At 39.3% G+C, this 25,852-nt stretch overlaps 2 protein-coding genes across 3 annotated transcripts in view; one reads left to right on the top strand and one right to left on the bottom strand.

Moving 5' to 3' along the window:
• The window catches only part of LOC121278970 (syndecan binding protein (syntenin)), a 31,713-nt gene extending 22,634 nt beyond the window's left edge, over window positions 1-9,079 (top strand). Inside the window, exons 7-9 of the mRNA XM_041189604.1 lie at window positions 1,994-2,165; window positions 3,804-3,895; window positions 8,465-9,079. Of these exons, the coding sequence (XP_041045538.1) occupies window positions 1,994-2,165; window positions 3,804-3,895; window positions 8,465-8,519 (319 nt within the window). The 3' untranslated portion in view covers window positions 8,520-9,079. The remainder of the gene's footprint in view (window positions 1-1,993; window positions 2,166-3,803; window positions 3,896-8,464) is intronic.
• A 3,410-nt stretch (window positions 9,080-12,489) lies between these two features.
• The window catches only part of nsmaf (neutral sphingomyelinase (N-SMase) activation associated factor), an 80,418-nt gene continuing 67,055 nt past the window's right edge, over window positions 12,490-25,852 (bottom strand). For both annotated transcript variants that reach the window (XM_041189335.1, XM_041189336.1), the window contains 4 exons: window positions 25,411-25,561; window positions 24,939-25,041; window positions 24,659-24,768; window positions 12,490-14,525 (listed from right to left, as the gene is read on the bottom strand). In XM_041189335.1, coding sequence (XP_041045269.1) covers window positions 14,431-14,525; window positions 24,659-24,768; window positions 24,939-25,041; window positions 25,411-25,561 — 459 coding nt within the window. In that variant the 3' untranslated portion in view covers window positions 12,490-14,430. The remainder of the gene's footprint in view (window positions 14,526-24,658; window positions 24,769-24,938; window positions 25,042-25,410; window positions 25,562-25,852) is intronic.

The following is a 25,852-nucleotide window of genomic DNA, read 5'->3' as shown; positions in this document are numbered from 1 at the left end:
CTATGACTAATTCTGCACCACATGAATTGGCCAAATGATTGAGCAAGTTGCTACAACCAATTGTGAGCACGTTTTCCACGTGCACAATGAAGGATTTTTTTCACCTGTGCAAACACCATACAGGACTTGCATATTGATAGCAATGCTGTGTCCGTGTGCTCATTTGACATTACTAGCCTATTCATATGAGCAATTCAGTTAGGAGCAGCTGTAGGCCACTTGGATCCTCAAGCCTGCTCTGCCATTCAAATAAGATCATGGCTGATCTGACTGTAACCTCAACTCCTCAATCCCACCTACCCTTGATAACCTTTCACCCCCTTATCAAAAATCTATCTAGCTTTGACTTAACAATGTTCAAAGACTCTGCTTCCACCGCATTTTGAGGGAAAGAGTTCCAAAGATTCACCACCCTTGGAGAAAAAAAACTTCTCCTCATCTCTATTCTATATGGGTGACCCTTTATTTTTAAACAGTGACCCCTAATTCTAGATTCCCCCACAAGAGGAAACATCCTTTCCACATCCACCCTGTCAAGACCCCTCAGGATCTTATGTTTCAGTCAGGTCGCATAGTACTCTTTTGAACTCGTGGCTACAAGCCTAGCTGTAACTAGTCAGTATTGTACTGCTGAAGGAAACCATAGACATTTGCATGCCAGAAGCTACACATTCACACAAAAAGCCCTGTCCTTTGCAAACAGAGAGAACATGTAAATGCATTGTGCCTTTTTCAACTAAACGAAGGCTTAGGGGACAGCCATTCCCTGGTTCATTCACCATGGCAACGTCTTGACTAATCAGAAGTGTCTTGCTTGGTTTGAATTTAAGCAATAGCTTGGCAGCTGTTTCCTGGTGCATTCTCCACGCCAACTGCTCTACCAATCAGAGTTCATTCCCAACCCATCAGTACCCTCTTGTCATGCAGTATAAATTTTTGTTTCCTTTGAGATTTGATATTCTTATGATTCTGTCCCGATGATTACAAGTCTAAAAGCTTTGAGAACGTGCTTTTTTCTGCAATACTCAAGTTCTGTGCTACCAAACAACAATGCCGTTTATTTGAAAATGGGCACAACAAGATTTGTTAAAATGACAGAGGACAGGTGATTTTAGCAATTTCTGCACAGACAAAGAATTAATTCATGTCTGCAAATGTCTCTGGGAGGTTCTCATGCAATTGGGTCTCGGATGTGAAGGGTTCATCCTTACCAGCCTGATCGAAGAGATCTTTAAAAAAAAAAACAATGGCTGCCAGCTGTGATGGAGCTGTGAAGATGGAATATCAAATGTCTTGCAGTTGGCTAATCATAGCTGGTGCGTTGATGGGTTGATCATGTCTTTTAGGCATGATAACCCATCAATTGGTGATTGGTAAAAAATTCGATCAGATTTCTCAAACACGACCTTCCCTTAAATCCATGCTGATTACCCCTGATTAATCAATCTGTCTGTCTCCAAGCGCAGATATATTATGTCTCTCAATTCTTTCTAGTAACTTCCCCGCCACTGAGGTTTGACTGAATGGCCTGTAATTTCCTGGTTTATACCTTCCTTTTTTAATAATGGGACACATTGGCAGTTTTCCAGCCCCCTAGCACCTCACCTTTAGCCAGAGAGAATTTGAAAATTACTGTCAGGACCCCTGATATCTCTTCCCTTGCCTCACTCAATAGTCTGGGATATATCTGATTCGGGCCTGTGGGTTTATCCACTTTTAAGGCTGCTAAACCTTTTTTTTAATATTCACATGAGGAGGTAAATGGGACCTCAATTTAACAGTTAATCCAAAAACAGGAAATCTAAATTTCAGCCTCATGCGATGCAGGGAAGAGCAAGTACATGTAAGATAGTATATTTAAAACTTTGAAGGAACAGAAGAGGAAAATTGTAATGTTCTTCTGGAAATTGAACAGCAATGATCTTTCATATTGAAGTTGGTTATTAGTTCATTGTGTATATATGCGCTCTCATGGAATTTTATTTTTACATAGGCCTTTTGAACGCACCATCACTATGCACAAAGACAGCACGGGACACGTTGGCTTCATTTTCAAAAATGGCAAGATCACCTCAATTGTAAAAGACAGCTCAGCAGCCAGAAATGGACTCCTAACAGAACATAATATCTGTGAGATTAATGGGCAGAATGTCATTGGACTGAAGGTAAGGAAGAGTGATATTTTAATTGTTTCAAATTAGGCAGCCTTGCAGGAAATGCATATTTTTCAGAAAATCTTGATGCATCTACAATTAAGCAATGCCTAAATAAGTTCCAAAGTGCACTGTAATTATAAAGCTGGCCCAGTATAGTTTTGGGTCAATGGTAACTCTCAGGATTTTGATAGTGGGGGAATCAGCAATAGTAATGCCATTAAATGTGATGGAGAGATGGTTGGATTCTCTCTTGTTGGAGATGGTCATTGCTTGGTTCTTGTGTGGCATGAATTTGACTTGCCACTTATCAGCCTAAGCTGATATTGTCTATGTCATGCTGCATATGCGCACAAATGGTGCTGAACATTGTGTAACTGTCAGTGAACATCCCTACTTCTGACCTTACGATGGAATGAAGGTCATTGATGAAGCAGCTGAAGATGGATGGACCTAGGACACTACCCTGAGGAACTCCTGCAGCGATGACTTAGGACTGGGATGATTGAGCTCCAAGAACCACAACCATCTTCCTTTGTGCTAGGTATGACTCAATTACTGGAACGGTTTCCCCTGATTCCCAGTTTCCCCCCTGACTTCAGTTTTGCTAGGGCGCCTTGATGCTGCCTTGATGTCAATGGCAGTCACTTTCACCTCACCTCGAGTTCAGCCTTTTGTCCATATTTGCACCAAGGCTGTAATGAGGTCGGGCTGAGTGGCCCTGGTGGCACCCAAACTGAGCGTCAGTGAGCAGGTTATTGCTGAGCAAGTGCCACTTGGTAACCATGCCGACGATGCCTTCCATCAGTTTAATGATCAAGAGCAGACTGAAGAGGCGGTAATTGGCCAGGTTGGATTTGTCCTGCTTTTTGTGTGCAGGACATTAACCTTGTGATTTTTCCACATTTCTGGGTAGATACCAGTAGCTGTACTGGAACAGCTTGGCTACGGGCATGGCAAGTTCTGGAGAACAAGTCTTCAGTACTATTGCTGGAATGTTGTCAGGACCTGTAGCATTTGCGGTATCCAGTGCCTTCAGCCCTCTCTTGATATCAAGTGGAGTGACTCGAATTAGCTGAAGACTGGAACCTGAAGATGCTGGGGACCTCTGGAGGAGGCCGAGATGGTTCATCCACTTGGCACTTCTGGCTGAAGGTGGTTGTAAATACTTCAGCATTGTCTTTTGCACAGATGTGCTGGGCTTCCCCCCCTCCATTGAGGATGGGGATATTTGTGGAGCCTCTACCTTCAGATAGTTGTTTAATTGTCCACCACCATTTACAATTGGATGTGACAGACATCCACACCCCATGCCCTTCCCACGTTAGGTCATCATCCACCTTCAAACCACAACTGGATATAGAGCTGTACATGAGAGAAAAATTAAAACTGTCATACTGTAAATGCAAAGGTTTTTTGGTTCCTTTTACAGACTTTTCTATATTTATCTGAAGTACATGAAATAACTGAAGTACATGAAATAACTGAAGTACATGAAATAACTGAAGTACATGAAATAACTGAAGTACATGAAATAACTGAAGTACATGAAATAACTGAAGTACATGAAATAACTGAAGTACATGAAATAACTGAAGTAATTTATGAAACTGTTAAACGTGATTTTGTTTTTTCTTGATGTGTGAATAGGATACACAAATTGCTGACATTCTGGCCACAGCAGGGAATGCAATAACCATTACCATCATGCCTTCCTATATTCATGAGCATATGATGAAAAGGTAAATGTTGATTAAATCATGTTCAGAGGAGATATTTGTCAATAGCATTAATTCTTAAGAAGTTGGTGTACTTCAAGGTGATCACTCTTTTTAGCATGATAACTGCAGTTGTTTAAGGACAAGACACATCACTATTGCAGGGTAACTAAAGATGGACAATAAATGTAGCCGTAGCAATGTCACTACATCCCAAGAACCATTAAAAATAAAACTTCTGACAGATCAAAATGTAAAAATTAAATTCTACGAATACAATTTTTTGCTGTTTGAAAGAGATTTTAAGAACATTTTTACAGCCCTTTTTAATGTGCTACAATTCTTACATACTGTACAAATAAATCTCACTTTTAACTGCAGTTTTTGTCAAATACGCAATGTTATTTGGAAATATTTCTTTAACTATTGGACACTTGCAGAAAAAACCCTATGATATGATTTTTCTTTTTTAGTGCCTATAACTTTTTAGACTGGTGACAGACTACATTTTAATCATTATTTCATACCCATATAAACATTTGATTCCCTTGATCCTAGAGCTGCCAACCCATCAGACTGCCCCGGTGTCTTGGGTATTCTGATGAATGACTAATCTCCAGGATTCCACTGTGAGCAACCCAGGAAAAAATCATAGGGACATATAAATGTTATTAAATAATTTTCTTCGAACATTTCTATTTACTAGTTATAAAAACATTGGACTTGTGGGGCTTGGGGAAGGAGGCTGTTTGGATGATTCTCAACAGTCAGATAATGAGTCTGTTCACTTTCTAATTAGCATAGGCAAACAGTGCACTGCAAATATGGACATGTTGGAAGACCAGTGGTGAGACTGTAGGGGTGGGACGTTTGGAGGCAGATCTTGTGATGAAACTTTCAGGAATATGTCTAACTAGGATTGGCAACCCTACTTGATCCACAAAAAATTGCATCCTAACAACTGGAATGTACCCTTTGACGTTCAGTGGTTGATTTAGCTGCAGCGTGGAACATCGTAAAGCAAAATGTTAGCTGTAACATCAAGATGTTAATCTCTCCCTTGTTGGCAAGTGCATCACTTGTGGTATTGGGACATAGTTTAAGTACTATTTCACCCTGTTAGTTTCCTGATGGCAGCCGAGATAGATTTGTAGGCATAATATGTACTTGTTATATAAAGCGGGGGGGGGTAGATAGGCCAGAGTTGTTCCTCCTGATTTTTATCCAGTGAGCCTGTTGGAATTGTACTTTTGAAAACAATTCTTCTCTATGGTCCCCAGAATGGTCGATTGTTGAAAAAGAAAATTGTCAAATGCTGGAAATACACAACAGATTAGTTATCTTTTAAGAGCAGGAGTTAGGTCATTTGGCCCTTCAACCTGCTGTGCCAATCAATAAGGCTATGGCTGACCATTGGAGCTACACCTATCCACACTATCCAATCCCTTGATTCCCCTTAGTTTCTAAAGTTCTATTAAACTTTGACTTGAATATGCTCAACAACTGAGCATCCACTGATTTCTTAATCCAAAGATTCACCATTTTTTGAAGAAATTCTTCCTCATCTAAGTAACAAACGGCTGATCTATTAAGAGACTCTAATCTGAAGTTCTAGACGCCCCAACCAGGGATAACATCCTACCTGTCAAGATCCTTGAGAATTTTTGCATTTTAAATAAGCACTTCTCATCCTTCTAAACTCCAAGGAATATAAGCTGAGTCCACTCGATTGCTCCTCATAGGACAATCCCCTCATCCCAGGAATCAGTCTAGAGAACCTTCGTTGCACCCCTTATAAAGCAATTATAAACTTGGGAAAGTAGATCAGACTGCTACACAGTTAGCCAAGTGTGGTTTCATCAAAGCCGTAATTGCAGTAAGATGACTTGTACTCCTGTTATAAAGGTTAGCATACTATTTTTTTCCTAATTGGCTGCTGCATTAACATGTTAATTTTGCGATTCATATGCAAAGACACTCAAGGCCCTCTGAATACCAACATTTCCTAAGTCTTTCACCTTTTTGTTTGCTTTTCTATCTTTTCCAAGTGGTTAACTCTGCATTATATTCCACCTGACACATGCTTGCCCACTCAATTTATCTATTCCCATTTGCAGCCTCTTTGTCATCTCCTCTGTGTACTTTCTCACCTAACTTTGTATCCAATTTTGCAGGGATACAAGTATACATTGGTGGTTTGCTCATCCAAGCCATTTACATAAATAGCTGAAGTTCAAGTGCTGATCCTTGTGGTGCCCCACTAGTTATGACCCTATCTGAAAGCTGCCCATTTATTTGTACTGTTTGCTGCCTATTAACCAATCCTCTATCTATACTATGAAATTACCCACAATCACATGAGCCCTAATTTTGTGTAATCCACACCTTATTGAATGCTTTTCAAAATCCAAATATACTGCATCTACTGGTTTTCCCTCATCTACCCTGTTAGTTACAACCTTAAAAAGCTCAGAGTTGTCAAACATTGTTTCCCCTTTTATAAATGTTAACTCTGCTTTATATGATCTTCTAAGTGTGCTGTAACTATGTCCCTAATAAAGATTCAAGCATTTTCCCTACTGTCAAGATATGGTTCCCTGTTTTCTCTCTCCCTCAAGATATGGTTCCCTGTTTTCTCTCTCCCTCCTTTCTTGAATAGCTGCATTGAGTTTGCTACTTACCTGTCCACATGAACCTTTAGAATCTAGGGAATTCTAGATCAAAACCAATGCATCTACTGTCTCTGTAGCCGCCTTTTTAAAGATTTAGGTAGACCATCAGGTCCAGGGGAATGTGTTGACTTTAGCCTTTTATTTCTCCAGTACTATTTCCTTACTAATAAACTCCTCATTATTCAAAGGACCCTTACTGGTTCCTCACTGTTTCTGGAATGTTTTGTTTCTTTCTACTGTGAAGACAAAATATTCATTTAATGTCTCTGCCATTTTCTTCTTCCCCACTATAATTTCCCATTTCTCTGCCTCAGGAAGACCTATATTTACTTTTGGTAACTTCCTTTTCATATGCCAATAGAAACTTTTACAAGCTGTTTTAATGTCAGTCAGGTTAACTACTCTTTTTGGCTGCATTGTAATCTTTATTTTAAACTCATACTGTCTTTTACCTTCTCATTAACCAGAGTTAGCCCACTATTCCTGTGGGGTTTTTATTTAAGGGAGAGAATTTTGAATTAATTCTTTAAATGTTAGCATTGTTTATCTACCACTGTCTTTTAATCTAGTTTCCCAATTTATGTAGTTTTTGTTCAAATTCAAGACCCTAGTTAGACTTAAATTTTAGACCGAGTTTGAGATAATATTATGATCACTCTTCCCAAGAAGCTCCTTTTGTACAGGGTTTAACTTAAGCTTGCTTCACCTTTGATCTAAAGTAACTTCCTTCCTAGCCTAGTTGCTTCCTTAATGTACTGATCTAGAAAACTACCTTGAATATATTTATGAACTTGTCTTTCACATGATTATGGCAAATTTGGTTTTCACAATCTTTAAAGAGATGTTATATTTCAGATCTATCATTCATTAGAACCATAATTTACCACTATTGCTGATACATGCACTCAAAGAATAACCACTGAAGTACTGTGGGATTCTATGGAACTTTACTCCTAGAAAGATTTCTTAATGCTGGAAAAGTGTAATAAATGAGAAAATTGAATTCAGAAAGTGGTTAATTTTAATGTTTAAAATGATTAGCTGGGATATCCCTGGAGGTAGACTTGAAGGGTTAAATTGTTACATTTACTCAAGTGGGAACTTGGTATTTCAAATTAACACTGACCACCTGAAAATTTTAGATGCTACTTTCTCATAGATTAAGTACTTATTATGGTTTCAGTAAGCTTCAATATAAAAGTATAGTACTTCAGTTAGCTTGGGTGGAGGTTCATTTATGAATAGTGAACTTGGGAGCTGAAATTTTGAGGATTTAATGGCCTTATTTTAATACTGTGTACAGTATAATGAGATATAATGACTTTTTGCCCTTATATCGGATTATTAATTATTGCAGAGTTAGTGTGTTCTGTTGGTTTTGCTAAGTCTTGGAATCTAGTTTTAATCTTGTAACAATTTTCCTGGCTAACTACAGATGGCCTGAAGTGAATTTTGTGCTTGCATTACCTAGTTACTAATTGTATATAACATTTAGGGGATGATGTGGAAGGTAATCAAAATCAGAAGAACAGTTGGGGTTCTGACTGCAAATTACATGAATGCTATATGGTCGCTTAACCAGTCAGTTGTAGATATGATATGATCCAGATGTAAGAGCTTCCTGCTTTTGGATACTGAACCACAGTAGTTCAGTTTTGTACTTTGAATTCATGCAGGTTGTGCCCCTCTTTCTGATTTGCACATCAAAAGGTAATCTATAAATCACATAAATATCTAAGTTAATTATACTTAGAGGCATGTTTTAAGTTTTAGATTTAAAAAACAGATCTATTTTGGAAGACTAATGGCACAGGATTTATAGCTGTCAGTTTAAGCCAAATTGTATTCATGGCTATTCAGCTTTTTGTAATTGTAAACTAAGCAAATTTCACCCCCCCCCCCCCCCTTTTTGTCTTTCTAGGATGGCTTCAAGCATCATCAAGTCCCTTATGGATCACACTGTTCCTGAAGTGTAAATGCAGTGATTAACAGTGACTTAACCTATTAGCCTTTTAGATGGCCTTAGTCTAGTTAAAACAGCAGCTTGGATAGGACTTGGCTTACACATTAAAGCAGTTTTAAGTGTAAAATGGCTATTAACTGTTGCTGCCTGACTGCATATTTACTGTTAAACTACTATACAAATTATGAGCTGCTTTACTCAATACCATCAGTTTACATAGCAAAGAAATGGCACATTAGCATTTTGTCTCTTAACCATTCCATTGTACACTTTATTGTTCCATATCCTTTGATCATTTACACATGGTGTGGAATTGTGATTTGACAGTATTGAGCAGTTAATTTCAAGAAAATTGTGAATCTTGATTTCCATACGCTAGCTAATCAATATCTATGTAGATTCTTGACTAAGATGTCTTGTAGTTCTTGGTTATTTTTGGTCCTGATTGTATTAGTCCATTTATTCTGTATAGCCTGCTACTAAGTTTTGAGACTATCATTGTCCTTAAGTGTCTCGTAAGACATCTGAATGCAGTTTAATTTGATTACAGCAAATAAAGAATCTTGAATATTTTATGGTGTCCATTTTTTTAAAAAAAAATTGTTTCACTTCCACTCCCTGGCATTACTCAGCATTTTCTTCCACACTGCAAGGTAAAATGTAACCACACCATTTGAGGATAAACAATTGAAATAATGAGTATGATCCTGTTCCATTTTTGGGGACTGTGTTGCAATATAACAAATTATCTTTAATCATTAAAATATGTTTAGTGAAATGTGTAATACAGTACCTCAAGGTCTGAATCAATTATTTAAAATAAAGGTAGATATTTACCAAATAATGGTACTGGAGAAAATAAAGATTTGTATTTATATAAACAACTTTCATGACCGCCAGGGTGGAATTTTACAGCAGGGGTAGAGTCAAAATGCAGCAAGCCATTCAAAAGTCCATTGACCTCAGCGGGACTGTAAAATTCTACCCCAGGATATCCTAAAGTGCTTTTGAAGTAGGAAACAGCAGGTAATTTGTGCACAATATACTTCACTGAAGTACTAGGTACTCAAGACAGACTTGTAGCCAAAACCACCTGATAATCAGTGGTAATTTTCTTGACTAATGGCATAATGCCTTCAGCCTGGGATAGTTTTTCATTAGTTTTTCTACTCACCCTGACTTGAATGCAACAAGTTAACATGGCAATGACCTCTGTTAAATAAGGTTTCCCCACGCTCCATTTTCAGCAGCAGTCTCAATGTGTTCAATTTCTCATCATAGCCACTGGCAATTCAAGAAAAATTTAGGTTAGAGATGATCTATCTTTTCTTACGTGTTACTTTATTTTGATGGAGATTCAAAGGCTGCTGAGTTGACATTTTTTAAGTGGTTTAGCAACTGTTCACTGCCTCCTTTCCGTGCCCTTCCACCTCAGCCACAGTTACTTTTTGCACTTATGGAAGTTTTTGTTGAGGGTGTGCAAGCATTTATGTAACAACTGATTTCTCTAATTGACAGTGGAATTGCTGTCTAATGCAATGTTTAGTTCATTTTGCACAAGTACACTATGCCTTATCTCCTTGCATAGAGTTACTGTTAAGACCCCTGCTGAGGTTATCCCTGGACAAGCCTGATCCCGGAGTGGAACCCAGCTTGATAGATCCTAACTTTTAATTTTGTTTAGATATATGGAGAATAGCTACTGAACTGAGACACAGGAGTCAGCTGATGAACTTTTAAAAGATTAAAACATTTATTCAACAAGATAAAACTATATTACAATACTCCTTCACCTGCAACTATACCTATAGATTTGTAAGGATAATGCAAGTTACAAAAATTCTTATACTCTGATGTCCACAGCAAATACAGTCCACGTGAATCAATTGTGACCTGTAGTGAGACATGCCACACTCTGAAACCAAGTGATAGATGCCTCAACTTCTCCCCACCCACAGACACTTGTTACATCATGAACCAACTGGTTGCACTGCACTGTCTTTCACACAAGGTTTTCCACTCTCCAAGACCTCATCTTGGAATCTTGTCCAAAATCGATGCTTTCTCAGACGTCTTCCACAAGGGTTCACCTCCAGGGCTTCGAACTCAACTGATGTGCATTCAAGTAGTCTTCCACTCACCCTTTTACTGACTCAGTCATCAACAATGCTACTGCTTCATATGCCCATAGCAAAGAGTTACAGACCTTCAGTTGTCTCTTTGGACCTTGCCTCTTGCAAGCTGTTCTCGCTTTAATTCTGCTTTCTGCAGTTTTTGTCTCATTAAATCTGAAGCTTGGAGCCTTTCTCTCTGTCCCTTACTCTTGACTTCACTTAACAGGACCTTTTCCAGGTTCCTGTCCTTCCTTTGACTAGAAGGTCTTCTTGGGATTTTCCCCTGGATTTTGGGTTTTTTTCTTTAACTTAGGACTGGCTTTGCTTCAGTCTCCCCTGGCAGCTACTTTCAACTAATTTTAGCTTGGGACTGACTAATTGTCCCTTCCAGGTTACTCCCCTGGCACTACATTGGCTGTAAAGTGCTTTCAGCCATCCAGCAATCATGAAAAGTACTATATAAGTGCAAGTCTCTTTTTGCTTTGCATCTTCCTCACAGCTTAAATTCCCAATTTGCTTTGTATCATCAACAAACTTAGAGACACATTATTCTTGGTCTCTTCATCCAAGTCATTAATATAATTGTAGTGAGCTAAAGCCCCAGAACTGATTCTTGGGGCGTATTAAAACTTAATTGTTTTCAGCATGTTCCTAATGATTGTCAGGCTAACTGGTCTATGGGTCCTTGTTTTTTCTTGAATAGCAGTGTTACATTTGCTAACCTCTAATCCAATGGGCCATTCTAAAATCTAGGGAATTTTGGAAAATGATAACCATAATTGTGTGGTGGTGCAGGATATTCCCAACAGTTAAATATGGAAACCAGAGTTGCTATGTGCAGAGACCATAAGTTGCCAGGTTTATGCTGTAATAATAGAGCACTGATAGCCTCACTGCCATTAAGCAAAATCCAGAGCACTATAATCACCAGAATGTTGATTTAAACCTGTGGTCACGAGCAATGTTCCCTTTTTTTTTGTTGTTGTGCACAGCCTATTTAAGTGTAAATTTTCTTACGCTGCAGCACACGCATGGTAACTTAAAGGGGCAAACTCGTGCTCGACCTACGTGGGAACGTTTGAGTTGCTGCGCAGCTTAGAGGGAACACTAGTCATGAGTTTTTAAATTTGGGATGATTACCAGATAAAATGAATCGACTACATAAATTTACTATGCAATTTGAGTTAGAAGAATAAACCAACACATACCATAATATGGTTTATGTTTATGGTGTCTACATAATTAGCTATGGTCAGCTTCAGTTAAGACCATCCACTACATGAAGTATGTGGTTTACATATTTTAAAATAAGAAATTTTAACAATGGTTAAAGTACAACTCTCAAGTTAAATGTACAAAAGTCAATTTTTAAATTTAAATATGCTCCCACAATGAGAAATTATTTTCAAATTAATTATAAAATTACACAAGTTTAATAAATCCATTCAATATACGTTGTAACCTCTCCAGTCTGGAACACTTGGACCAAGTTAGTTATGGATTTAAGAATTTTCTGGATTATAGAATGACATCAGAATGCCTAATCATGAGTGCGTGCACCAGAAAACACTGTGGAGATAAATATTTATAAAATATAAAGCAATCGGCAAATTTATTTTACTTATCCAAGTACTGTACTAAAATGCCGATAACATTGAGGTTCTACTTAAAACATTTCTGGACAACTGGTATTCCTTAACAATAGATTCCCGACTGGAGAGGTTACAGCGTATGCTGTTAAATTATGACTGATGCATGTAAAATTTGCTACGATGTAACACAAGCATAATTAACTTTAAAGAATGGAATAAAATTTATTCCTAGTTATGCATCTCCAAAAACAATACAAACCATGAGTTCAAAAGGATGTAAACTGACAAATCTTTTATTTCCAGTTGAAAAAAACATTTGTACAAGATAAATGTTCAATTTCCATACTCATTTCACTCTTCCTTGTGGGTGACCTTTGTAACTGTAAATTGAAATACTAAACACAAATGTTGTGCTCTTTAATTAACTACCATAGTAAGATAAAAGTTGGTTTTAATACATAATCTCATCTTGACCAGGAAATACACTAGCAGTGTTTACAGCGTGTAGAAGAGACAATGCTTACAACTGACGTAGCTCTGGAGATGGAGATACCACAAATAAACTAATTAAATTATCCTTGCAATGACCAATGTGTCTTTTCCCTAAGGAGAAATCTTATGGTAATTTATACCAGTTGGTGCAGAGATTTAACAAACATTTCACAAGGAATTAGACAATTAGGAGACAAGGGTTACCTAAACCGATGGTGGGAGGGGTTCTTATTACATGAATAAATCTAACAAATATGGATTTCACAAATTGGTACTAAAATAATCTATTGGAAACGGAGACTTTCTAAGGCTTGTCATTAGATATCCAGTTTTACTGACAGTTCATGCCTTGCAATGTTGTTGTGCAGAACAGAATCTAAAGATAAAAATGTAAATATGCAGCCATCTTGAAAATATAACCAATTTGTAGATTTTTAAAAATCCAACTATACCCAAACATCCCACAATTATTATAATCTGTAGAATGAACGTAAAGATTAGCTAACATAGTTTTAGTTGACGAATACTTTTGATGCCACATACAGAAAATTTTATTGTGCGATGAAATACTCCCTGGAATGGTAGTTTACTTAGCCACATCAGTAACAACAACATCCCTCCACAAAATCATTTACCCAGAGGACATAGTCACCAGCAAAGTTTTTATCTTCTACACTTTAAATACTTTATATTACCTTTAATTTTTCTTCAGTAACAATCACAAGATGCATACATCAAGAAATTTCCTAGCCACTAAAGGGCATCAAGGCACAATCATTATAAAAAAAATACTATTGGGGGCACCCAATAATATTCACATTAACTGTGTCAGAATATTTTTTTAAATTTCACAATTTATCTCAAGATAAAAGCACTTGTATTCTGTAGATACATCTGTTATGACAGACACAATTTGGTCTGGCATGGACTCCAGTCCACTGAAATGAAAATGAGTTACTAACAAAAGTAAAACCTTAGCTCAGCTCAGGTTCAGAATTCTGCTACTTCATGACTAATCTTGACACAACCCAGTTGACTAGGTTCACATATTCTTAATACTAGATGAACTTCACAAATTTAAGATAAATGCATATTACTGTATCATGCACTTGATGTAGAACACTTGACCATACAGCAACTAAAACAATAAATATCTAACAGTATAAAATTTAGTTAAACCCAAGTAAAATTTTTCTAATTCCCCATAATTTAATATCATTTTCCAATCTGAAACACTCAAAAGTACTTTTGTTTTTACACTGCACCATGACACAGGGTGCTGAAGGCCCAATGCAAGATCCTGCAAACTATCAACACACAAGTTTAATGATTCCGTGCTGTTGCTGTTTTGGGAAGTTTATTGAATGAAGGTAAGTGTTCCTATAAGGAGTCCTCTTAAAAAGCAAAAAAGTGCTAGAAATACTCAGCAAGTTAGGCAGCATTGTGAAGAGAAACAAAGTCAACGTCTCAGGTTGAGATGATCAACTTGACCTGAAACATTGACTTTGTTTCTCTCCATGGATGCTGCCTGATCTGCTGAGTATTTCCAGCATTTTTATTTTAGATTTCCAACATCTGCAGATTTTGCTTTTGTATTAGAGATTAATCTTGCTGTCTTAATTACTGCTTACAGAATGTGGACAATGCAGCTTTAGAAGAGTTCTTGTTTCATGTTTTTTTTAAAGTGCTAGAAGCTAAAGTCTTGAGGGATTTCAAAGAAAGGCACTTAGTACTGCAGCTTCCAGAAAATAATCTGTTTATCTTCTCCCCCTGTTATGATGTTGCTGCATTGCTCATTCATCCAAATACACGTCACAGCACCTGACAAAAACAAAAGAAAACCAATTATGTCAAATGATGTTAAAAAAAAACAATTCCTTTGGCAATTTACAATATCCACACATAGGCATTATGCAACAGTTAAATAAAATAAATTTTATAGACATGAAACAGCTAAGCTTTTGATTTTAGAAGATCTAAATTTGTTAGCTTTTCAAAATCATTGAGAAATGTATTAACTTTGAGCAAAGTTAAACTGATGCCTCAGTATTCAATTTTACTGTACTCAAATTTTATTATTTAGCTGTATTCTATCTAAACACTGTCTTTAATGATGATCAGCCAACTGAGATTTTTCTTTGAAATGTTACAAGGAAATTGCATCTAGATAATCGCCTAAGTGCTTTCATAATACAGCTGGGATACAATCCAGCCCAACAATGATAAGGCAATGGTATTTGTACAGGATTAAATTGTGACCAAAAGAGATCATGATCTTATCCTGTATTATTGTCAACTAAATGTGGTGACAAAAATAATGAATAGTCTTGTTTTATGATATTTATACAATGAGCAGATTTGACTGCACAACTTGGGGATTATGCTATCTGTACCAGGGATGAGAGTGGCTGAAGACAAAAAGGTCTGAAAAGCTTTTGGGACAGGGAATCAGGTAATTCTAGCACTTTTTGTGATCTATAGTGAAAAACATTTCTTGGCCACTTCAAATAGATCGAATTATTAAGCTTCAAATGGGTAGAAGCATTAATTTTCCCTCTGTTTACCTTCTATTATCGTCAATACTGTGGACCAATGAATTTGTATCAAATCACCAAAATGACCTCAGCATCTCAGATTCAATGAAGTTAATGCATGTAATACAGGATGAAGTCCATACTAACAACAGAACCTGACCTTACTAGATTATGTACATGCGAAGTGAAGCAAAAGAGTACAGCAGTTCTTCAGAAACTATTTTCCAATGTGACCCCATTTTAATTTATCACCACTTTCTCAACGGCAATTGGGGATGGACAGCAAATGCTGGCCTTGCCAGCGATGTCTACATCCCATGCACAAATACGTTAAAAGAACTCCTGAAAATTAATACAACCCCAGACATCAGCAAACACAAGGTAGCAATAAAGCAGCATAGTAACATTCAGTATTGTTACGACTGAGATGGGAGGAGTGCACTGTGTCTAGCTCCACTACTCCACTGGTCACAACTTATATTTAAATGATTTTTCCAGCTAATTATTCAGCCAATTATGTACTTTGCCTATTAGTTTCAGAATGACCACTTAAAGTTTAGGTTCCTTCGATAAAGAACATTTTAAATTTATTATAAAACCAGACTTGTTGAGTAGCAAGGCAAAGCCAATTAACATATAGTATGGAATATAAAAGTATAATAATGACTCTTTCTAATTCCCAACTCAGACACACCGGCCCTCCCCCCAAAAAAGGAGGAATTCTGCAAAAAGGATAAAAATCAATGGTTCAAGGGAAAAGGATAAATGGTGGAGTCCTTGAAATGGAGTCTGGGTTATACAGTTGGTCTCTTGGCACTGGTGTGGGAAAAATTGATGACTCTTGCACTACTTTTCAGGCAGACTTCAAGGAAAACTTGCAGTCTATTTCCGAATGTAGAGCCACTTCAGAGCAACATCCATTCACTTTCTGCTTTGAACAAAAAGAACAGTACAGCACAGGAACAGGCCCTTCGGCCCTCCAACCCTGCGCCGATCATATTGCCTGTCAAACTAAAACATTTTGCACTTCTGGCGTCCGTATCCCTCTATTCCCATCCTATTCATGTAATTGTCAAACTGCCTCTTAAACACCACTATCATACCTGCTTCCACCACCTCCTCTGGCAGTGAATTCCAGACACTCACTACCCTCTATGTAAAAAACTTGCCTTGCACATCTCCTCTAAAGTTTTCTCCTCTCACCTTAAATCTATGTCTCCTAGTAATTGACTCTTCCACCCTGGGAAAAAGCTTCTGACTATCTACTCTGTCCATGCCACTCATAATTTTGTAAACTTCTATCAAGTCGCCCCTCAACCTCCGTCGCTCTAGTGAGAACAATCCAAGTTTCTCCAACCTCCCCTCATAGCTAATAACCTCCAGACCAGGCAGCATCCTGGTAAACCTCCTCTGCAACCTCTCCTTCATATCCTTCTGGTAATGTGGCGACCAGAATTGCACGCAATATTTCAAGTGTGGCCTAACCAAGGTTCTATACAGCTGCAGCATGACTTCCCAGCTTTTATACTCAATACCGCTGCTGATGAAGGCAAGCACGCCATATGCCTTACTGACTACCTTATCCACCTGCGTTGCCACTTTCAGTGACCTGTGGACCTGTAACCCAGATCCCTCTGCCCGTCAATGCACTTAAAGATTCTGCCATTTACTGTATAATTCCTACCTGTATTAGACTTTCCAAAATGCATTACCGTGCATTTCTCCGGATTAAACTCCATCTGCCATTTCTCTGCCCAAGTCTCCAACCGATCTATATCCCGTTGTATCCTTTGACAATCCTCTTCACTATCTGCAACTCCTCCAACCTTAGTGTTGTCTGCGAACTTACTAATTAGCCCAGTTACATTTTTCTCCAAATCATTTATATATTCTACAAACAGCAATGTTCCCAGCACTGATTCCTGCAGAACACCACTAGTCACAGTTCTCCATTCAGAAACGCACTCTTCTACTGCTATTCTGTCTTCTATGACCAAGCCAATTCTGTATCCATCTTGCCAGCTCACCCCTGATCCTGTGCAACTTTACCTTCTGTACCAGTCTGCCATGAGGGACCTTGTCATAGACCTTACTAAAATCCATATAGATAAATCCACTGCCCTTCCATTGTAATTTCCTTGAAAAACTCGACCAAGTTAGTGAAACACGACCTCCCTTTCACAAAACCATGCTGCCTCTCACTAATACGCCCATTTGCTTCCAAATGGTAGTATATCCTGTCAAGAAGAATCTTCTCCAATAATTTCCCTACCACTGACGTAAGGCCTGTAATTTCCTGGATTATCCCTGATACCTTCTGAAACAATGGAACAACACTGGCTATTCTCCAGTCCTCTGGGACCTCACCCCTAGCCAGTGAGGATACAAAGATTCCTGTCAAGGTCCCAGCAATCTCCTCCCTTGCCTCCCTCAGTACTCTGGGGTAGATCCAATCTGGCCCTGGGGACTTATCCACCTTAATATTATTCAAGACGCCTAACATCTCTTTTTTTATCTCAACATGATCCAGGCTATCTACACACTCTTCCCTAGACAAACTGACCGCTAAGTCCTTCTCTTTGGTGAATACTGATGAGAAGTATTCATTTAGTATGTCTCCCATTTCTTCTGGCTCCAAACACAGACTCCCACCTCTGACCCTGACTGGGCCTTCCCTTTCCCTGGCTACCCTCTTGCTTTTCACATTTGTATAAAAGGCCTTGGGATTTTCCTTAATCCTGGTTGCCATGACTTTTCATGACCCCTTTTAGCCCTCCTGACTCCTTGCTTAAGTTTCTTCCTACTTTCTTTATATTCTCCACGGGCTTCATCTCTTCCCAGCCTTCTAGCCCTTATGAATGCTTTCCTTTTCTTTTTGACTAATCTCACAATATCCTTCATTATCCATGGTTCCTGAAACTTGCCATACTTATCCTTCATCCTAGCAGGAACATGCCAGTCCTGAATTCTTATCAACTGACGTTTGAAAGCCCCCCCATGTCAGTTGTTGATTTGCCCTCAAACATCCGCCTCCAGTCTAGATTCTTCAGTTCCTGCCTAATATTGTTATAATTAGCCTTCTCCCAATTAAGCACCTTAACCCGAGGACTCCTGTTATCCTTATCCACCAGTACCTTGAAACTTACTAAATTATGGTCACTTTTCTCGAAATGCTCCCCTACTGAAACTTCGACCACCTGGCCAGGTTTATTCCCTAATACCAGGTCCAGTATTGTCCCTTCCCTATTTGGAATATCTACATATTGTCTCAGGAAGCCCTCCTGGACGCACCTTACAAATTCTGCACCATCCAAACCCCTAGCACTAAGTGATTCCAGTCAATATAGGGAAAGTTAAAATCACCCACAACAACCCTATTGCTTTTACATCTTTCCAAAATCTGCCTACATAACTGTTCCTCAACCTCCCGCCGGCAATTGGGAAGCCTATAGTAAACCCCCAACATTGTGACTGCACCCTTCCTATTCTGGAGCTCTACTCATATTGCCTCGCTGCATGAGCCCTCCCAGGTGTCCTCCTGTCATACAGCTGTGATATTCTCCTTAACCAGCAGCACAACTTCCCCCACCTCCTCTACATCCCTCTCTATCCTGCCTGAAACATCTAAATCCTGGAATGTTTATCTGCCAATTCTATCCATCCTTCAACCAAATCTCTGTAATAGCAATAACATCATAGTCCCTGGACTTTTAAGGAGCTGTTGTCTTCTTTATCCAAGCAGTTGATCCTTCTTTCCAGCAAAACTTTACCAGCTTTTTAAAAAACCCAGTTTTCCAAACATGGTGTTGTTTTCAAAGCCATAAATCACCATGTGACCCTTTTGTAAACAGTTCACCGAGGTCAAGTGTCTTCCAGCTTCTTTGAAAAAAATACTTCTTTGAAGAGGTGATGCACTTGGGCAGGACAAACAAGGCACAGGAATACATGATGAACGGTAGGACCCTGGGAAGTACCGAGGATCAGAGGGAATTTGGTGTGCATGTCCATTGGTCCCTTAAAGAAGCGGGACAGGTAGATAAGGTGGTTAAGAAGGCATACGGGATACTTGTCTTTAATAGCCGAGACACAGAATATAGGAGCAGGGAGGTTATGCTGGAAATATATAACGCTAGTTAAGCCACAGCTAGAGTACTGTGTGCAGTTCTGGAAGCTGCATTATAGGATGGATGTGATTGCACTAGAGAGTGCAGAGGAGATTTACCAGGATGTTGCCTGGGCTGGAGAGTTTTAGTTATGAGGAGAGATTGGATAGGCAGGGGTTAATTGAGAGGAGATTGAGTGGGGACATGATTGAGGTGTATAAAATTATGAGGGGCATAAATAGGATAGACAGGAAGGAACTTTTCCCATTGGTGGAGGGATCAATAACCAGGGGCATAGATTTAAGGTAAGGGGCAGGAGGTTTAGAGGGGATGTGAGGAAGAATTTTTTCACCCAGAGGGTGGTGGGAGTCTGGAGCTCACTGCCTGAAAGGGTGGTAGAGGCAGAAACTCATAACATTTAAGAAATATTTGGAAGTGCACTTGCGATGCCATGGCATACAAGGCTATAGGCCTAGTGCCGGAAATTGGGATTAGAATAGTTAGCTACTTGTTCGGCCTGCGCAGACCCAATGGGTTGAAGGGCCTTTTTCTGTGCTGTAGACCTTGATGACTCTAAAACTTTTACTACTTTTCTTGTAAAATGCTGTCTTTTCCAGGAACAGCAGCCACAAGAGTCCTTGCCTTAACTCTTCAAGGGTCAGTGTCTTTTAAAAACCCAAGTTCTTCCAGAATGTTTAGTTCTTGAAGATGAACCATTCCGTGATTAAGACTTTTGTGACAGTATATAATTATTAAAGTTTGCATATCAACATATAAATAAAACACATAAAGATGAAAATCAGTGTTTTTAAAGTAGTTTGCAAACATATTATTTTATATCAAGTATGTTTCAGCCAAGCTCTCAGTATTCGCTGGTGACAGAAGACTTAATGAAGACCCTCTCCGCCTACCACCCCTCTCACACACTGTAATCAGCCTCGCTCCACACACACACAGACAGACACACACACATACACACCCCTCTTATTCTCATGCTGCTGATAGAAACATAGAAACTAGGCGTAGGCCATATGGCTGATCAACCAACTCAATAGCTTGCTCCTGCTTTCTCCCCATACCCTTTGATCCCTTTCGCCCCAAGAGCCAAATCCAACTCTTTCTTGAAAGCATACAATGTTTTGGCCTCAAATACTTTCTGTGGTAGTGAATTCCATATGCTCACCACTCTCTGGGTGAAGAAATTTCTCCTCATCTCAGTCTTAAATGGTCTACCCCGTATCCTCAGACTGTGACCCCTGGTTCTAGACTCCCCCACCATTGGCGACATCCTTCCTGCATCTACCCTGTCTAGTCCTGTTAAGAATTTTGTAGGCTTTTATGAGATCTCCTCATTCTTCTGAACTCCGGCGAATATAATCCTAATTGATTCAATCTCTCCTCATACGTCAGTCCCGCCATCCCAGGAATCAGTCGGGTAAACCTTCGCTGCACTCTCTCTATAGCAAGTAACTCCTTCCTCAGATAAGGAGACCAAAACTGCACACAATATTCCAGGCGTGGTCTCACCAAGGCCCTGTACAATTGCAGCAAGACATCCCTGTACTCGAATCCCAAGCCTCTTCCTCATTTCCCCTCCACTCACTCACCTGGCCATTCCAACATCCTTACACCAACATCGAGCCGTCCTGGGGCTCCACAGGTCATTTTATAGCCAGGTTACAATGACTGGAAACTAGTGCCAATTCACTACAACAGCTGAGATTTGGGCACTGCTGCTCTCTTATCTCCTTTCCCCAACCCACCTGCTGAGCCCCACCGTCCCACCAAGTAGCCAACAGAAGAATGCATCCTACCGGTGGGATGGGTGAAGACTGCTCAGGTCCGGGTGTCACGAGGCTGTGTGGCAGCACCCCCAGGGCCTTTTCCCAGCTTCGTAATTGATGTAGATTTTCTGGGCTGAGCTCTCTCTTCCTGGTTTTGGCCATTTTGGAGATTAGGAGCAGAGGTCAAGAAAAAACTAAAAGGGTGGAATTCCATTATCCAAAAGTCAGAATTCCACCAAACAGCAGAAATTTCTCATCCCTGCAGGTCTAGTTGAATACAGAGATCTGGACAGTGTTTTATTTATGAGACACCATATTTTGGAACTTCCTCTATTTCACAACTGACACTAACCATTAAGATTCACATATGATTAATGGTCAAAGGATTCAGAGAGTGATCAGTGCCTGTGGAATCACACACCAGCAAGTAAACAACAACTTCTCTTGATTAGTACTATTTAGGGAAGGTATCTGTTACTCTAGGACATTGGACAGTGTCCGAGAGAAATGGGGTAGGGAATATGACATGTGTCTCTTAAATGAAATGAGCTTTGAGAGATCACGAGGATGACTGAAGGAGGAACTAAAAAAAGATGGATTGCAGGCTGGGATAGAGACCCAGGGCGAGGCATAGCTTGGTGAGCAATGGAAAGGAGAGATGCATAGGAACAGGAATAGGCCTGCCCCTTATTCTGAGATTATGTCCCCTGGTTTTGGGATTCAACAGCCAGGGGAAACATCTCATCTACATCCACCCTGTCATGCCTTGTTAGAATTTTGTAAGTTTCAATGAGGTCACCCTTGTTCTTCGAAACTCTAGGGAATACAGACCCTGTCTCCCCAATCCCTCCTCATAAGGCAATCACGCCATCCTAAGGATTAACCTGGTGAACCTCTGATGCATTCCCTCTATGGCAAGTATATCCCTCCTTAGATAAGGGGACCAAAACCATACATAATACTCCAAGTGAGGTCTCACCAAGGCTCTATACAAATGCAGGAAGTTATCTTTACTGCTGTACTCAAATCCCCTTGTGATGATGGCCAACATACCATTTGCCTTCCTTACTGCTAAATTAAGCAGTTAAACAGATGGGCAGGGTTTGCGGGCCCGGGAGCAGCCAGGAAATGGTCTGTCATCTGCGATTTCATGCTAGCAGGCCCATTAACAGGTTGAGAAGCTCAGCGCTGCCGGGGTGGGGGCGGCAGGTGGGCAAGTGCCGAAGTCTGCGCATGCGTGGAGAAGCGCACAATGAAAGCTCCCTGAAGGCAGAGAGCTACCTCAGGGAGCTGAAGCATTTTAAACCAATGAATAAAGTTTTTAAAATTCTGGAAAAAATGTCAATATGGCCAATTCACTCACCTCAACATGTATATTTGAAAAATTCAGTCCCAAAATTTTATTTTAAAAAATTTAATTACGAAAACCTCATCCAGCCCGTGGATAAGGTTTCCTCACAAATCCAAAGGCCGCTTGGCCAATTCGCCCGCCCGCCAACCATAACCGCAAAAATGCACGTAAATTAATTGATTAATGACCTTGATAGGCCTAATTGTCGGCGGGCGTGCTGCCAACTCTCGCACGTGCTGACTGAAATATTGCGCGAGTTCACGATGACGTCGGGGCACTCACTCGATGTCATCGTGTGCTATTTCACGCTCGGGTTTGTCGGGTGCGCACCCGCATGCTGAGCAGAAAATCCTTCCCATGGTGTCTCTTGGTAACAAAGACGTGCATGAGTTCCTTCTTGTGAGAGATGAGGGGAAAGAATGGAAGGGTTTAAGAAGACAGTTAGTAATGGAGAAAAGAAGTCACAGTCATCCTCACTTTTCAGGATAACCCCTTGAGGAATGAATGGCTTTGGAAGAAGAGGCCGAACATGCTAGAGTTTGATATAGTTCAGCCGGATCTGGTGATTGAATGGCTGAGGAAAATGCAAACCAGATAAGATCACGTCTCCCATTATAAATGAGGAAGTGAATATGAGAGACATACCAGAGGAATGAACAGGATGGGAAACAGCAAAGATTTTGCTACAGACAAGACCAACAGCAGTAATAAGCATGTCAACAGCAAATCAGAGGTATTGTGAATGGGGGGCTAAGCAATTGGAAGATTGAAAATGCAGCTGTAAGCTATTTGCAGGACTTTATTTCCTTCTCACGGCAGATCTGGATGGAAATGGGGATGGAAGAGGGTAGGGAGGTGTGGCTGGCAAAGGATACAACATAAGGACCAAGGTAAAGCCTTGTCTGTGATCAAGAGAGGAAGAAGGCCATGGGAAATCTGTTGTGCTTACCCACTGGCATCTTGGTCTGTACGTGATTTCTATCTTACACAAACATGATTCACTCTTAGCTGCCCAGTCAACTGGCCGTCAAACATGCAACTTATCAAATCGTTATTTTCACCTCATGAACTGCAGCAGCTCAAGCAGTGAGCTCATAGCTGCCTTCTTTGTGCAACTAGGTCCCGCCAGCAACACCAACATCACAATTATTTTTTTTGTAAAAGGGCAGTTAGCCCTGAAAGGGCAACCAGCTGTCACTTCTGGCCTTTATGGCAAACAGTCCATGAAAATTAGCCAATTATTTTCCTATTTTGGGCTGCTTAAACACAAGTGCATGAAAGAATCTATCCACTAAAGCAAGGTTATTTTATCTTATGGATCAGTGGCTTGCTGCCTAAGAAATTGTCCATCTTACGTGGACCATTAAGGGATGGTTCTGTGATTTTTTTCTAGGAAAATATTCTTGCACTTTCAATATGTTCTCTAAGTTCTGAAAAACCAGTCTTAACTACTTCAATTGGTGCTCAGGAAGACACAAGCTATGAAACAGGGCACCCTGCTTAGAGTTATGAGTACCAGATAGACAAATACTACCCCAAATCATTTATAGATCAAATACCTAGTGAGTTCAGAATTGGTAACAGTTTTCTCTGAGAACTTTGTAGCAAATATTCCTACCTACGTAATTTTCCACAGCATCTAATGACAGAGATATTATGCTTAAGAGCTGGAAGACCTCAGGATCAGGGAGGAATCTAATGTTTCTCTTCAAGCATACAAAAAAGATTTTGAGCTGCTCATGTCTTGTACTCTTGAAAGAAAATTAATCCCACAGGCAACGATGATAGTCTACTATGTTAGAAAAATCTTTCTGACCCAGTGTGGTGTTGATATTTTATTTAGATTTGGACCTTGCCCAATTGCAAAGGCTGGTAATTTCTTTGGAGCTACTCCCATTCCATCATCATAAACTTTGTTATCAAAACAGAACTTAAAAATATAAGTTGTGATACTTGGATGATGAGGCTTCATAAGTTGGTCAATTCCAAAGCAGGAAGGCCTTTTTTCAAATGAGGACCCCAGTACAGATTATAGAAGGGAAATAATTAGGCACTGAGGAAGGGAGTTATAAAATGTAGTAATACAAACATTTAGATGACTTCAGATAGTTCATGTAATACAACAAGGAAAAGTGACACATTTTGGCTAAGCAAGTATAGGAAAACAATGCTGAGGTCATACCTGAATGTGCAAGAATCCTTTCAGTAATTTTTGCAGCCATCAGATCCCATACTAAAAGTTCACCAGACTGGCTGCCTGAAAGAACAGTGTTTCCATCCCAGCAAAAACACCTGTAAATAGAGTTTTGTATTTTTTAAAAAAACCTCCCAAGTTTATTTCTATGGCAAAATATAAACTTCAACTTAAATTATATTGCCTTATTCCATTTATTATGGGATGTGACCTTTCTATTTATTTTTCATATAAATGCCATACTCTATGTTACTGTAAGAATTGTTACCTTTGTTGCTGATCTGTAGGCAAAGAGGAGATCAACATCCCTGTCTGTACATCGATAACTTTCAGACAACAGTCTTCTCCTGCACTGAGAACATGATGACTATCTGCAATTAAGTCATACATAAGTTTGGCCATCTATCAGGATTTACTGAAATGTTCAGTTAGACAATAAACTTTATAACTGTTTTTTCATTAGCTCAACATAGGGTCAAGTTGCATGTTTAAAAATAAACATATTGTTATGAGTGTGGCAGTCAAATGCAGCTGTGTTCCGTGAAATTATTTAATAATATAAATTACAGCAATCATAATTTAGAAGGCTTAGCGAGGCACCACCTTAATAGTATGACAAGGATTTGTTTATACACTTGACAATTAAAGCAAACCATCATGCACTTGAAAAGCATTCCACAATTTAAGACTATGTAATGAGGTTTATATTTGATAAAAATACTTTTAAGCCTGAAACATACCAGGGCTGAATGCAACATCATTGATGGCACCCAAATGACAATGGATTTGATGTAAAACAGTTAAGGTGGTGAGGTCCCAAATACTAACAGTCCCTTCCTTGTTTCCTGAAACAAGCATTGTGCCTATAGGATTCAGGCTGATTGTATTTACCTGTCAAAGAAAAATCCAAACTAAGTTACTTTCATCCTAAACAGCATGAGCCCAGAATTTTCCTTCATGCAACACGCACGAAACGAAACTCTCCAGCAGGCAAGGCCTGACAGCTACTTCAAACATACTTACCCAATTCCAAAGTCTGTCTGGCACCACAAAATGAAACAATGTTTTTTGAATATTTGCAGAGCACTGGTTATATAGGTTCATTTAATAGGTTTTACTTTAAAATAAACATATTATTTGCCAGGAGAATAGAGCTTTGTATCTAAATCTGAAAGAATTTAT

The sequence above is a fragment of the Carcharodon carcharias genome, chromosome 6 (genome assembly GCF_017639515.1).
Source record: "Carcharodon carcharias isolate sCarCar2 chromosome 6, sCarCar2.pri, whole genome shotgun sequence".
Taxonomy (NCBI): domain Eukaryota; kingdom Metazoa; phylum Chordata; class Chondrichthyes; order Lamniformes; family Lamnidae; genus Carcharodon; species Carcharodon carcharias.
The sequence above is the reverse complement of the archived record's forward strand: the minus strand, read 5'-3'. Positions and strand labels throughout refer to the sequence as shown.